This window comes from Myripristis murdjan, chromosome 17 (genome assembly GCF_902150065.1).
Source record: "Myripristis murdjan chromosome 17, fMyrMur1.1, whole genome shotgun sequence".
Taxonomy (NCBI): Eukaryota; Metazoa; Chordata; class Actinopteri; order Holocentriformes; family Holocentridae; genus Myripristis; species Myripristis murdjan.
The window spans coordinates 31483496-31497394 of NC_043996.1; the positions used below are offsets into that span (position 1 = coordinate 31483496).

The 13899-nt window shown below is 44.2% G+C and overlaps 1 protein-coding gene across 1 annotated transcript; it reads right to left on the minus strand.

Moving 5' to 3' along the window:
• Window positions 1–1495: 1495 nt before the first annotated feature.
• Window positions 1496–11870, minus strand: cavin4a (caveolae associated protein 4a). The gene is made up of 2 exons (XM_030074776.1): window positions 11463–11870; window positions 1496–2110 (listed from the first exon to the last, which is right to left on the minus strand). The coding sequence occupies exons 1-2, from the start codon at window positions 11868–11870 to the stop codon at window positions 1496–1498; spliced, it is 1023 nt and encodes a 340-aa protein (XP_029930636.1).
• Between the last annotated feature and the right edge of the window lie 2029 nt (window positions 11871–13899).

Genomic DNA, 13899 nt, shown 5'->3' on the forward strand with positions numbered 1-13899 from the left:
GAAATGAGCTCTGACCTGCGAAACAACAAACTCAGAGGTCTTTGCTGGAAATTCAGGTTTCATTTCAGAGCTGGTTTCTCTGATTTAATTTCAAGTGACGTCAAAGCAAATACAAACTGATCGCCTTTTGTTCATGGTAACAAGCGAAAAGTATTATTATTATTTTCATTTTATCATTTCCTCTTGCTGAGGCAAAACTTGAGTGCAGAGAGATAAGCTACATAATACCTACTTACATTTACACTGGACATAAAATATAGTTAAAGCACTAAAGCCCAATAACTGAACCAACATGAGTGTTTATTTAGTTAATTAAAAGCTACAGCATTCAGTTTTGGTTTTCTGCCTGGAGGTAAAAAATACAGAGTTTCTTCATGTTGTTGGGGGACTTTTTCCTGAGCCGACGCAATTTTGCCAAATGCCAAAGTTTGGAAATTCACAATTCTGAGCTGAAATCAACATAAAATAAAGCATCACGTCATCTGCATATCGAATTCCTTTAGCCATTGGTCATTACCTTTAGGGACCGTGTGGGTGCAAAAGCGACTAATGCAGCTTTGTTTTCACCTATCATATAGCTCTACATTTTATAAAATTTCTTGAACTGAGCATTGCAACTCTTTGGATTTGTTTAGCGTACAGAAGCCAGTCTGACGTTGATCCATCTCACAGAATTATGTTTGTTTTGTTTTGTTTTTTTTTCCTTACCAGACTTCTCAGAGACCAGCTGAGGCCTGCACTGACCAATTTCCTGTTCCTGTTTTTGGCTATATGTACAAGACTATACATTCAGACCTAAAATTAATATGCAAACTTCTCATCAACATTCATCAGCCTTTGAAAGTTTCCTCCACCTTTTGCCGTCTTCCTTTTCCTTCCTGCCATTTTGTGCAAATAAACCCAAACTCTCCAGCTTTCATCCTGCTGGTTTCTGACCCAACACAACCTGTTTCCACTCCCACAATTCAGTAGTCAGGACGCATAAGTGAATGGCTGTTGTGATCTTAATGCAAAGCAGTTACCACAGTTGATCTTGATAAGTTCTTATGTGCCAGTTTAAGAACTTTATCTCTAAAATTCTTGACCTGAATTCTTCTTAGTGCATAACTTCACTAAAAAAGTTTAAAAAAAAAAAAAAAAAAATCCCACCTTCATCTCTGATTATTTATTAATTCTAACAGGTTATATGGCATGATCAGGGAGAATTTTACAACAGATAATGTTTGATATTTTGACTCTTCACCCTGAAACCGATTTTGTGCATCACCAGTTCACACTCTGCTGTCTTAAAAGGAAGATCAGAACCCAAACCCAACACAAGAACCTCCTCCATTTAACACTTTCTAACAAATAACAAAAATGTCCACCACAGATATTGACCAATCACAGACCTTCTCTCTTTCCCTGGGCGCTACAAGCTTTCTTCCAACATCCCGCCCCCCTCCTCAGGTCTCTCGCTGCGTCGCAGCCACATCACAGCCACATCACAGCGGACCTACTTCCTGCCATAACCCTCCTCCATCCCATCATCCTCTGCTATCCGGGTGGCGCCAGCCTCCTCCACAGGACCCTCCCTCTTGGTTTCTGTGACAACCTCAGTGTAGGTGACGCCCGGGCTCTTTCTACCCTTTGCCGGTGCCACGGTGTCCTTGGCCTCGCCGGCGCCCTCTGCCCCCTCCTGGCCCTCGGCGACGGTCCGCTCCTTCTTCAGCTTGATACGGAACGACTCCTTGGTGGGTGCTTTCTTTGAGATGTTCTCCTTCAGCCGCTCGCCTGACTGCTTGATCCGCTCGCCGGCCTGGTGCATCTTCTCCCTGCGCTCGGGCGGGACGACCTTCTCGCCCAGGTTGTGGAACCTGGTGCCCAGGTTGTCCTTGGTCTTGGCCATGTTCTCCTTGGAGAAGGCGGCTTTGATGGTCTCCGTGCCCTTCATCATCGATTTCTTAAGGCGAGCAGCCCGTGATGAGTCGGCCTCCTCCACGCTCATGTACTCCTCGTCAGAGGAGAGGTCGGCGGGGATGTCGTAGGAGTCTGGCTCGATCTCCAGCCCCTCCAAGCCCGGCCCCTTTGGGGCCTTGGTGACAGCCACTGAGGGGATCTGGGTCTCACCCTGCAGGGAGGAAAATAAATTCTGTTACAGCACAGCAGCATCAGTCAACATCTGCAGGTGAAAGTCAACACCAGAAGAAAACCTCTGCTGTACTGCCCTCTAGGGGTTGAAGCATTCAGCCATGTTGCACTTTGCTGGGCCACACCCACTCAGTGATGCAGTCACAGCTACTTTTGACAACTTATCTTAAAATATCTGCTGCCACATGGCAGGAAAAGCAACATGAACAACAGTGGAAAAACTCCAGTGGATGAGAATAAATGAAACAGAGAAGGTGGGAACCCTGTGCTGCCCAGAACAAAAAGGTTCTACATGCTGATATCAGAGCTGACGGCAGAACAGGGTTCAGTTCTCCTGTTCAGATGCTGAAAACCAATCTGGGGATTCAAACCCCATATGCTCCTTCATTTCATTTCATTGCCACTGCTTTTAGTACCTTCATTTATTTTTAAATTTCTACTTTTTCTTCTTTTTCTTTTTTTCCAGCATCACGTGCATTTCACTGCAATAAAATTTGATTGACTGACTGACTGATTGACTGATTGATTGACGTTTGGCTGCTGGAGCTGCTAACTCATCAGCATCACACGGCTCCTGACAGCCACACAATATTCCTTGGAGATTGAGCTGCAGCCTGTGGGCTCTGAATGCATCTGGGATCTTCATGGGATCAACTTCTGCTATTTTTAGGAGGACAGTTTTGCTATTTATGAGGACGAGTAACTGAGACTCCCGCAGACAGGAAGCTGCCGGCCGCGCAGGCATGAATAACACCTGGAACTCAATACGGATGGTGATAATAATGACACGGCCTGGTTTTTTTTAGTTAGAACCTCTGCTACGTAATGAAAATAATCTCTTATTTAAAGCTGCACGAAGCCACTCCACATGTCAGGAGAAGTAACTTTAAATTTTAGGGACTTCAATAAACAGAAATCCTGTGTGCTGATGTCAGTAAATAAGTTTGTACCAAATTACACCAAACATTTAAGTTTGACTCAGGATTTTTTGCTCTCTGCTGTCCACTTTGTGTTTGAGACTGATAAAACGACTGGATTTTTACATTAAAATCTTGCTCTTTGGTGCAGCTTCAAACTGCACCACCTGAAAAAGGGATTTTCCCCCTCAATTTTCATTTCACTGAGATTAGAATTAATTTTTTATCTTTTATCATTTCATGTATTATTTATCTTTTACAGCCTTTTTTGCTCAACCTTTTTAACCAGGGGTGCCAATTATCCTTCAGGGCAGTGTGCGGTTTTCATAATCCCTCCAACAGGAATCTTCAAAATCTTCCAGAGAGAAGACTAATAACACCCGGAGGGCAGGATTCCCGCTTTAGACGATGAGCCACTGCATGGTCATTTGCTGCAATCTTAAACTCTGTCTTCCTCTTTTATAATTGCGTTACATTTCCACACGGCTGACACTCATATTCGGAGCGACTTACAATGACCACATCTGGGGAAGTGAGAGTGTAAATTCATTGAACGAGCCAGTTCCTGGAGGGAAATCGTCCTCTCTCATCATTCACAGGCCAGCAGCACCTGCTGCGCCCTACAGGTGACTTTGGATGTGAAAGCCAATTAATCCTAATTAAGATCCGGCCACCAGCAACGATCACACTCATTAATCAAGGCGGAGTCATCAGACCGCGTCCAGACACTGTGAATGACACAATAATTACACCAGCAGGGAATGTGGGTCAAGACATTTATTAATAACCTTCACTTGTGGAGGCGCGAGATTGGCAGAGTAAAGGCTCAGAGAGAGGCAGTGAGGCTGCTGGCTCGGCTCACGTTTACATGTCAGACTGAGACTTTCATCCACAGCGACCTCCTGCTGCCGTGTTTACAGGCCCGGAGAAACCCAGCGACCGTCCACAAGCTGCTCAAACCGCCTCCCTGCAGCTCTGAGGCTGAGGCAGCCTGCGTGTGCATCCATCTCCCCGTTCAGCTGAGCTTACGCCGCAAAACGTCTCCAGTCATTCAGTCTCTTCTGCAGTGTCCAATCGTGTTGTTCTTCAGACAAGGTAAAAAAAAAAAAAAAAAAAGTACCAGAAATGCCAGTGGGTAAAAAGGTAAAAAATGAGCTAGTGGGATTAGATACCTCCACTTGTTTCCAGTGCTAATCAATGTTGTTTCCAGATCATATCCTTGTGGGTGATCTGCCTTATTCTGCCTCATTTAAACACATTTAGACTTGACGCCAGAAAAATTAATGGAACATGTGAAACTGCATTAGAAACAAGTGGGATTATCTCATCCTGCTGCTGGATTTTACTTTACCTTGTTTGAAAAAAAAAAAAAAAAAAAACAGATTTGAACACTGAAGATGTGACTGAATGACTGGTTCAGATGGAGATTTTTTTTTTTGAAATGTAGAAGGCATTTCAACTTTGTTTGACAGCCACAGCAGAGAGAGGCAGGACAGGCAGGGAGGGAGAGCAAATGGCCTGGGCTGGGATTTGAACCCACACCCCTGCTGTGAGCTGCTGAGTGATATTTCTATTCTAACTCAGCTGTGACATTTACATGTGTCATCCCCAAACCCCATTATCTACCTCCATCTATCTTCAGTTTATACTTCCTCCATTAATACTGCAATACATAATGTATGCAATTGGATTTTTTTAAAACATTTGCTTCTTTGTTCTTGTTTTCAAAATCCAAACTCAGGCACCACATGGCCTCATGTTTGTGCCACATTCCTGAGCGAGTGATGGGAGATCTGAGCACAGAGAGAAATATTTTGCAAACACATAAATAACACTATTTCCTAAAACTGAGTATTACTGCACATTAATATGGACACATGTGCTTGCAAATTAAGATTTTCCGTGCTCATAATCTGCCATCGCTCGCTCAGGAATGTGGCACAAATACAGCAGCAGAGTTTGGCACCAATGAAAATTAGGAATGCTGCTGCTCTGACGTAACGTCCGTGTCTTCTCTCATCTACGTTCCTCACCTGTGTCTTTCAAAAACATGTGTGAAAATGTGATTACCAGAATTATCAGAACATCAAAGAATTTCTAACACAAGAAAAAATAGTAAAAAGAGAAAAAAGTAAAGAAAATTAAAAGAAAATGACCACAAAACTAGCTAGAAAAAAAAGAAAATTAGAAAAAATTGAATTGCAAGAAAAATGTATTTAAAATGATATTGTCATATTTGTTGTTTTTAAATGCTGAGTTCTCTGAGGCATTTTAATGATTCCTCATTTTGCTGGGGACCCCTTGGAAGACCCTTAGGGACGCCTGTGGGTCCCCAGACCACACACTGAAAACCTCTGTTGTGTACTCCTGGACAGCATGAACTTATTACAACAGCTTCATAATGCCTACTCATTAACACTGACTGATTTCATATTTCACTGTGACTGCGGTGAGAATCTGCATTTAATTATTATTATAATTATAATTATTATTATTATTGTGTCGAGGTCAAAAACCTTAATAACAGATCAGCTGATTTACAGCTGCATGGTGTGTGTACCAACACCGACTCGGTCCTCATGTCAGCCGCCCCGGTGTGTTTCTGTGTTACGTTAGCATCACACTACTGATGTTTCCTCTGTTGCCATGGTTACAGAGAAGCGACGCCGCGGCAGAGGTATCAGGATGCTCTGAGCTGAATTTAGAAAAACAGCAAAGTTTCAGAGTGACCATTCAGATGTGATGCTCAGTTATTTTGTCATAAGGTGTCGTCACTTTATTCATTTATTTTTTGTTGTGACCTTTCATTTACTTCTACTTCACTCAGCGGCTGCCTACATTTCCCAGAATGCCTTTCAACAGCCAACCTGTTGTGGTCGGCTGTTGGTGTGGTGAAGGTGGAGGTGGAGGAGGTGACGGCTAAAGTTGCTCCTGATGCTGTAAGCCCCAGCACGCCGTGTGGGTGCACTGCTGGCATGCTGGTCTACGGCCGCTGCAGCAGTGCATGCTGGTCTATGCTCTGATCCTGTTGAACGCCGGTGTGAAATGGCAGCTGTGGAAAGAAGGCCTCGCTCTGTCGCTGTGGGGATCTGACACCAAAATGTGATCAAACTGGAGCTGCTGGAGAGGCAGAGGCAGAGAGAGGCCGCACGCCGCTGGCCTGAGCAGCGCCGGCGTGTTTTTTCTGACTCTTAAACACAAACCCAAGTTGACACGGCGCGGCTCGGCTCATTACCACCCAAGAGAAATATCACGAGCTAATCCCATTAACTCGGCCCTAAATTAAGCTCTGTCCTCTACCGTCCTGTTTTGACCAGTCGCCGTGTCACACCAAACAACAACCATTTGTCTCTTTCCCATTACCGCCCGCTCTCCTCTCTCATTATTCAGCCTCGCCACCGACGATCAGCCACTCCGGCAAACATTACTGCCTCCTAGCTAAAGTTAAATGACCGCTGCATCACAGGCGCAGGCTCGGCTATATTAGGGGCCGAGCGGCCAGCGGAGCCCCAGAATAACCGACAGCAGATCAGTCATGTGGAAACCCGACACTGCGGGCCGGTCGCAGGGGCCCACAGCGCAAACTGGACTCATTGTGCCGCCGGAGCCTGGAGCCCACCGACCATTATTTGATTTAATTATGTTTGGAAGACATGTTTCCACCGAGGCCGTCGGCACGCATGTGGACTCGCTGATCTGCCGCTCGATCACATTCCTATCAGTGTGTCCTGCACAGCTCCACTTCTGTTTTGCACAAGACAAACACGGGTTTCTACAGGCCAACGCCGATCATTCCTGTTTTCTGTGTTAATATTCAACATCGGTCAATGTGTAAGTTTCCCTCCCAGCATGCTCTTGTGAACACGGAGAAGCACTAAAAACACACTGGTGAAGGAGTGTTATCACATCACCGCCTCTACATGAAGAACCCATTTCCTTTTTCCCCCTTTTTTTTTTTTTTTTTTTAAAGCATAACAAATAAATAAAGAGATGAGTCAATAAACATGCAAATCAGAAGCCATGGGCGGTTTCTCAGACTGGCTTTCTGTGGTCGTGATGCGTAAGAAGCCTCGGTGAGGGGACGACCTGATTGGCTGAAATCTCCCGTCTAAAGGCCAACATCAGCCCCGTCCATCAGCCCAGATATTAATATGACAAATATGATAAAACTGTAGATGGGTGTGTTTATCTGCATTGACGCCAACAGGAACCAACGCTACATTTCTTATTCCTCTGATGTGTCTTGGAGGACATAAAATGTATCAACAAATAATACTAATAATAATAATACAAGGCGACATTATTCCAAATATTCTATCATTTAACATTCAGCAGCCGAGGAATCGTTCAGTGACGGAAACACCAGAGCAAACCTCGGTTCCTGCGTTAGAGGCAACCAGCAGCAGGAGGTCAAAGGTCAGAGGTCAGAGCGTCCTGAAAATAGGGCGACTAAATATTCCTGAGAGCTGGATGATGATTCAGGATGATGGCGGCAAAACGGGGAATAAAAGGAGAGCCGGGGGAGGGCCACGGAGCTCGGAGAATTATTCACTGTTCTCTGGAAATATCCACTGGTTTACACAGTAATATTAGGTTTCATATTATATTTGTACAAGTTTGTGTCATCTGTAAAACTGTAAATTTATTAATCCGTGTTGCTAATCCATCCAATCTGTTTGACGTGCTAATAACAAGGTTATTTGTATTATATTTCCAGGTTTTCATTTTCTGTTATTTCTGCTGTTTTTTTTTTTTTATTTCTTTTTCCATTCAAATTGTTTCCTTATTTTCTTTTTTTTTTTGCTTGTCTTGTTGTATAATTTTCTTATTTTACATTATCTTATTTTTTTTTTTATCTCACCTTATCTGGTCTTATTTAATGAAAATTCTCAGTCCTGCAGGTTATGAAGAATTTTGGAGACGCAGCTCATGAGGCTTCGTGGCCTCGATCCAGCTCTCCTTACTTTCAGGTCATTTCATATTACCTTATCTTACTTAATCTGTTTTTTTTAATCCATCTTCATTTGACTCACCTTGACATATTTGATCTTAATTCTCCTTATCTTAACGTACTTATCACATTAATTGGTTTTTATCTTAGCCTATCTCACATTATCTCATCCTGTCTTTCTCTCTCATGTCGCTTTAACTTATTTTAAATGTCCTAATTTAACTTATCTTAACCTGACATACCTCATCTTATCTTTTAATTTTCTATCCTTATCTTAAAATTTCTTAGACATTATCGTATTTGATCTTAACACTTCTTACATTCATTTATCTTTGCTTATCTTACTTTTGTATGTTGTTTTATCTCACCCAATCTTTTTTTAACTCACATTAATTTGACTTAACTTACTGACCCATCTTATTTTATCTTATATCCCCTTATCTTACATTATTTTATGTATCTATCTTGCATTATTTTATCCTAGGTTTCTTATATTGCCTCATTTTATTTTATTTTACTTGACTTGATATATCATTTCATTTCATCTTATCTTACCTTAACTTTTAATTTTCTAGACTTATATTAGAATTTTCCTATCTTCCTCAGCCTCGTTTTATTTTATCTTGATCAGTGATCTCACTCTCATGCTATTTTATCTTTCCTAACTCTTCTTAATTTGACTTTGTTACTCTCTTGTCTTCTCTTATGAGGTCTTATCTTATCCTATCTTATCTTTGCTTATCTTGTCTTATGTTGTCTTGTCTTATCTTGTTGTCTCATTTTATCTTATCTTATCTTATCTTGTCTTCCCTCATTTTGTCTTATCTTATCTTCTCTTGTCTTATCTTGTCTTATCTTATGTTGTCTCATTTTATCTTATCTTATCTTAACTTATCTTGTCTTCCCTCATTTTGTCTTATCTTATCTTCTCTTGTCTTATCTTGTCTTCTCTTTGCTTGTCTTGTCTTATTTTGCCTTATCTCATCTTGTCTTGTCTCGTCTTGTCTTATCTGAATATATCTCCTCTTATCTCATGTTTCCTGGCCTCACGCTGTTCTGGCTGCAGCGGGGGGGGCGGTCCTGGGAGCCGGTCAGGATGATTGACAGCTCCCCCCTCTCTTTGCATTGGCCGGCGTGATGTGCTGCCACATTAGCACGGCCGGGCTGAGCCTGATCTCGCCTGACAGCAGTTTATTGCGTGTCCACTGGCAGGGAGGGAGAATGAATGCCACGGCTCCCAGAATAGGCCGCTCTGTCACGGATACACAGCAGCTGCTCGCACAGGGAGGCACATAGCGCTCCCATTACTCCTCTGAGTCTGGACGCCTCCTTAACCAGGACAGCATCTCAGCTAAAACACACATAAAGATTGCTGAATGTCTATCCTCGGTATGATAGATCAATATATCGGTGCATCTGATATGACCAAGGTTCCTTTTCTGCAAGTTTATTCTCTCATTTTAATTTATTTATTCATTCCCCGCTTTACTTAATGAGATTTTTATTTTTCACACGTGTAGTGATGCGTCCATGCATGTGCATCTGTCTGGAGAAAGCTTCAGTCAATGAGAAGTCATAAAGAACAGGTGCTCCTCTTTGATCACAGTCATATAAAACAGTCTGCGGTGAAATTTTGCGAGGGTTGGAGTTACACATTTTATTGCTCAACAGTGTTCTTTGGAAGTCTTTTTTTTTTTTTTTTTTTTTAAAGTCCTGATGTATTATAGCCTTTCTCTGCTGCTGAATAGATGTACTTAGTCACCCAGCCTTAAGCACCCTGAAATAATAAAACTAACCCTAAAATAATTTCATTAATCTGCGTTTCAGTGGAGGATTTTAGTGCCCCATAATGGTCCAAATGCTGTTTCAGTGGCTCATCGTCCCTGAAAAGAACAAAATTCATCAGGATGCGCTGAATCCTTGAACTTTTTTTGCTATGAAAATGGTCGAATTTTCGATATTGAATGCTGGCCATTGGTATGGGCCTTCAAAACTCTCCATCAGTGTGACTTCTGTGCTGTTCCTGTTGTCCTGCATTGTCATGTGTGTCGGTACACACTGTACTACTCAGCACATCCCTGCTAAAATGTCACCAGCACAAGAACTGGCTCCTTTATCTTCACCAAGCTTTAAATAAAGAAGAGATTCTGCTCCTCATTCAGACGGTTTCTCAAAACGTTGTACCTCTCCGGGCCTCTGTTTGTGTGATCACAGCTTCACTCGTATCGCCTCCAGAGGCGTCCGGGGTGTCTTTGATTACCATTAAAACTCCTGCGAGTTCAGAGAAATGTCTTTTTCTGTCTTTCATCTGACCAGCTGCCTCAGGAGAAAACCCCGTCAGCCTCCAATTACTCCGTATTATAAAGTCTGTCCATCTCTAAAAGCGCAGACAGTGAAAGCGCTGAGCCTCCGCTCGGGTCAGGACAGACAGCGCACGGTGCAGCGCGACTACACGGAAAAGCATGTTTACGCAACCAACCGCATTGTTTTTAATGCACGCCGCTGTGTGCATTAAACGTGTTCCTCCAAACCGCAGCGAGCGAGGCGCTGAGCTTGGCGCTCCGAAAGCGCGTCCTCGCCAAACGTCACTCGAGCGTGGGCCCGCCGAGTCATGGGGGTGTTTAAGATTTCCAATAAAACTCTGGGGAGAAAGGCCGTGTTTTTTATGTACTTCACCTGACACGCTCAGGGTCGCCCGCAATTTGGACGAAAGTGCGCACTCTAAAAGTAACGAGGGCAGTTTCCACAAATTGCCGTCATTACAGCAGAGAGCCCTTAAGTGTGGAGCTAAAACTTACCCCCCCCGCACCGCCTACCCCACCCCACCCTGCCCACCCTCATCTCCCACATCTACCACCTAATGAACTGAGTCAGAGTTCACTCCAGTTAAGAACTCTCTCTCTCTCTTTCTCTCTCGGCTCGGCACAGATAACACATAGGCACTTTTTATCGCCCGAGGCAATAAATCCATCCTATTTTTGAGACTTAACTTAATTATGCTCCAGTTCCTCATAAAGCTAAACCTGGACGGGACCCGCGGTCTGAGCATCCCGGGCGGAGCTGCCACTATCAGGGCAAACTTTATCTACTTCTTGGGTCGACTGAACTTATTTACTGGAGGACAGAGTGTTCTGGGTGTTTTTAAACCGTTCCCCCCCCCCTGTCATCGTGATTAAAACTCCACTGGAATGCTATCAGTTTTTCATTGTTGAACATTTGAGAGTGGTGCACCTCAAGATTAGGTTAATGTTTTAATTTGAAGGATTTAAAGATTGCATGGGTCGAGAAAATTCTGCCAACATCTGGCTCATCAATCTGTCTCCAAACCACGTGGATGAGTTTGATGTATGACGGCTAAGCTAAAAATAGGAAGCTACTGCGTGCCATGTTAGAGATACGACACTTTTATCCACAAGATTGTTGCATCTTTTACAATGGCCCCGCCCACCCCTCCATGTATTTACCTGGTAGATGACGACGCGGAACCTGTTGCGGGTCAGGAGCTCGTCCTGGGTGCTCTCCACCTTCTTGACGCGGACGTTCTGCTTCTCGACGCGGGTCCGCACCTCCTTGACGTTGGCGCTGACCTTGCGGGTCTTCTGGAGCAGCTTCTCCACGGTGCCGCTGGTGGTGGTGTGGTCCTTGGCCAGCTTCAGCACGTCCCCCTGGATGGTCTTGATGTTGTTCTCCAGCTCCAGCTGACGCTCCTCCATGCGCTGCTGGCAGGTCTGGACGTTGTCGATGATGCCGGCCACGCGCTCCAGCAGGGACAGGATGGTCAGGGCGCTGATGGGGTTCCCGGCCTCGTCCTCCACCCCGACGATCTCCAGCTTCTCCTGGACGCCCGCCGTGCGATACTTGTGCTGATCCATTGTGGTGTTTCGACGAAGGGGGTCTCAAATCTGAAGGACACTTCTTTGCCTTTCTCTTGGGAGTTCAGTTTGCCTGGAAGTTGACGATTTGCGGTCGAACTGGGGGAAGGGGTCCAGGACCGTCGGGGTTGCCAGCTCAAAGACCAGAGAGGTGACGCCCAACCACTGTGGCCAAACTCAGGTCTGGAGAAAGGAGAGGGGGGGAAACTCCACCTACCCTTTTTAAAAAAGGCTTCAGGATCCAAAGGGAACCTGCTCTCTTTCCTCATCGGGATGGGAGGGTGAGCCATAGTCTCAAAGGGGAGTGTAGATGCTAGCACGAACCACGCCGCTAAAAATACTCTTCTTTGTAAGGTGACACTTGGACATTTTGGGACCATCCAAAGCAGGGGATGATGGAAATCCCCATCCCACAGCCCCGCTCCACTCCACTTTGTCAGACCCACCGAGATCAATTCATAATTTTCCATTTAGTGAGCAGCGTAATTATTTGCACATATGTCCATGCATGCTAGCAGCTGTGGCTCGTGTACATCAACAGCAGCTTAGGAGTCATTCTTAAAAACGCACGGCGACAGATGCAGAGCGGCCTCGGTTGCCTGGCCTGATTACACAGCGCTGGAATGTTTTCAGGGGATTTAACATTGTGACTCTGCCCTTTTTACTTCCCCCCGGGCGGCGGGGCCCAGGCGTTGACTGGCACTGAGATCAGAGGCCTTTTATAAAGACAGCTGACAATGCCAGAGCACCGAGAAGTGCCAAAGTGCCGCTATTTCAGCACTCACTTATGTGAATAGCCGTTGGAGTGAGGGTTTTATGTGTTTTAAGCAGTACTTGTGCACTAGATGTTCAACACTTGGTATTACCCGCTGGAGTGATTTACTGTGAATCTTCAGGCCTGCAGATTTTCGGTGCTGCATCATGCTGGTAACCGTGTGCTGTCAACTTATGTCTGTTGGGTCACAGGCTGAGAAAGTGGGACAATGCACTGCAAAAAAAAAAAAAAAAACTCCATCGTAAAAAGTCAATCAGTCTCATCTGCACTGCTAAAATCTTGTTTTTTCTTCAAATAAGATAAAAATCTGCCAGTGGGACAGGATAATCCCACTTGTTTCCTGTGCTAATCGCCTTGTTTCGAGAATTTTCTTGAATCAAGTGTCATTTTCTTGATCCCAGTGGCTGATCTGCCTCATTCTGCCTCGATTCTACACATTTAGACTTGTTCCCAGAAAACAAAAATCCAAGACAAGTCAAACTGCATTGGAAACAAGTGGGATTATCTCATCCCGCTGGTGGATTTTTTGAAGAAATCAAGGTTTGAACACTTAAGATGAGAGTCGATGACTTGTAGGGAACCTGCAGCAGCTGTGGACTGGATGGTTAATTCGTTTCAATGACATGTCTGAACCTGCCAGGTTTATTCCTGTATTTTTGTCCGTGACACAGACAGGAATAACACACTCACACTCTCTTCCAGCTGCGACTTATTTTACCTGTGTGGTAAATAAGCAAAGTTTGGCTAAATTACTGGAAACATGGTTTTTTGTCAGATTTTGACATCTTTTTTTTTGCACGATTCTGTCTCATGTAGAGGTCGGATGATCCCAGCAGAGGAAGCCCTCCCTCCCTCCACTGAAACAGGTGAAGCAGGTTTACTGACATGCAAATTAGCACGATGTCATTCAGCCACTTTGGACTTTTGACTCGGCAGCGCTGGTCAGCCTGGCAGCCCGAGGTGTTTGCACGGCTGATTCACGTCAGACTTCAGTGGTGATGAAGAAACTGACTGCATGTTAAAGTCAAAGCCTTGGGTGCTTCAGGAGACTTAACGCATGCTATTTGCATTGGAAAAACCTTCTGACTTTCACATAATATCTAATCTGAAATAGTGAGAGAAATCAAACTTCTCTGCCCTTTCTTTCTTTTTTTTTTTTTTAAAAATTGAAATCGGCTGAGTCCCAGGGGTTGGCAGATGGGGATGGAGGAAAAAAAGTTTCTAGGATGATTCAACCTTAATCTCATATTTAGA

Excerpts from the sequence above, each read along its gene's own strand:
- cavin4a (XM_030074776.1), bottom strand. The coding sequence starts at position 11,870 with ATGGATCAGCACAAGTATCGCACGGCGGGCGTCCAGGAGAAGCTGGAG. Across the intron at positions 2,111-11,462 it reads TCCGCGTCGTCATCTACCAG|GGTGAGACCCAGATCCCCTC; the intron begins GTAAATACATGG and ends TCCTCCCTGCAG.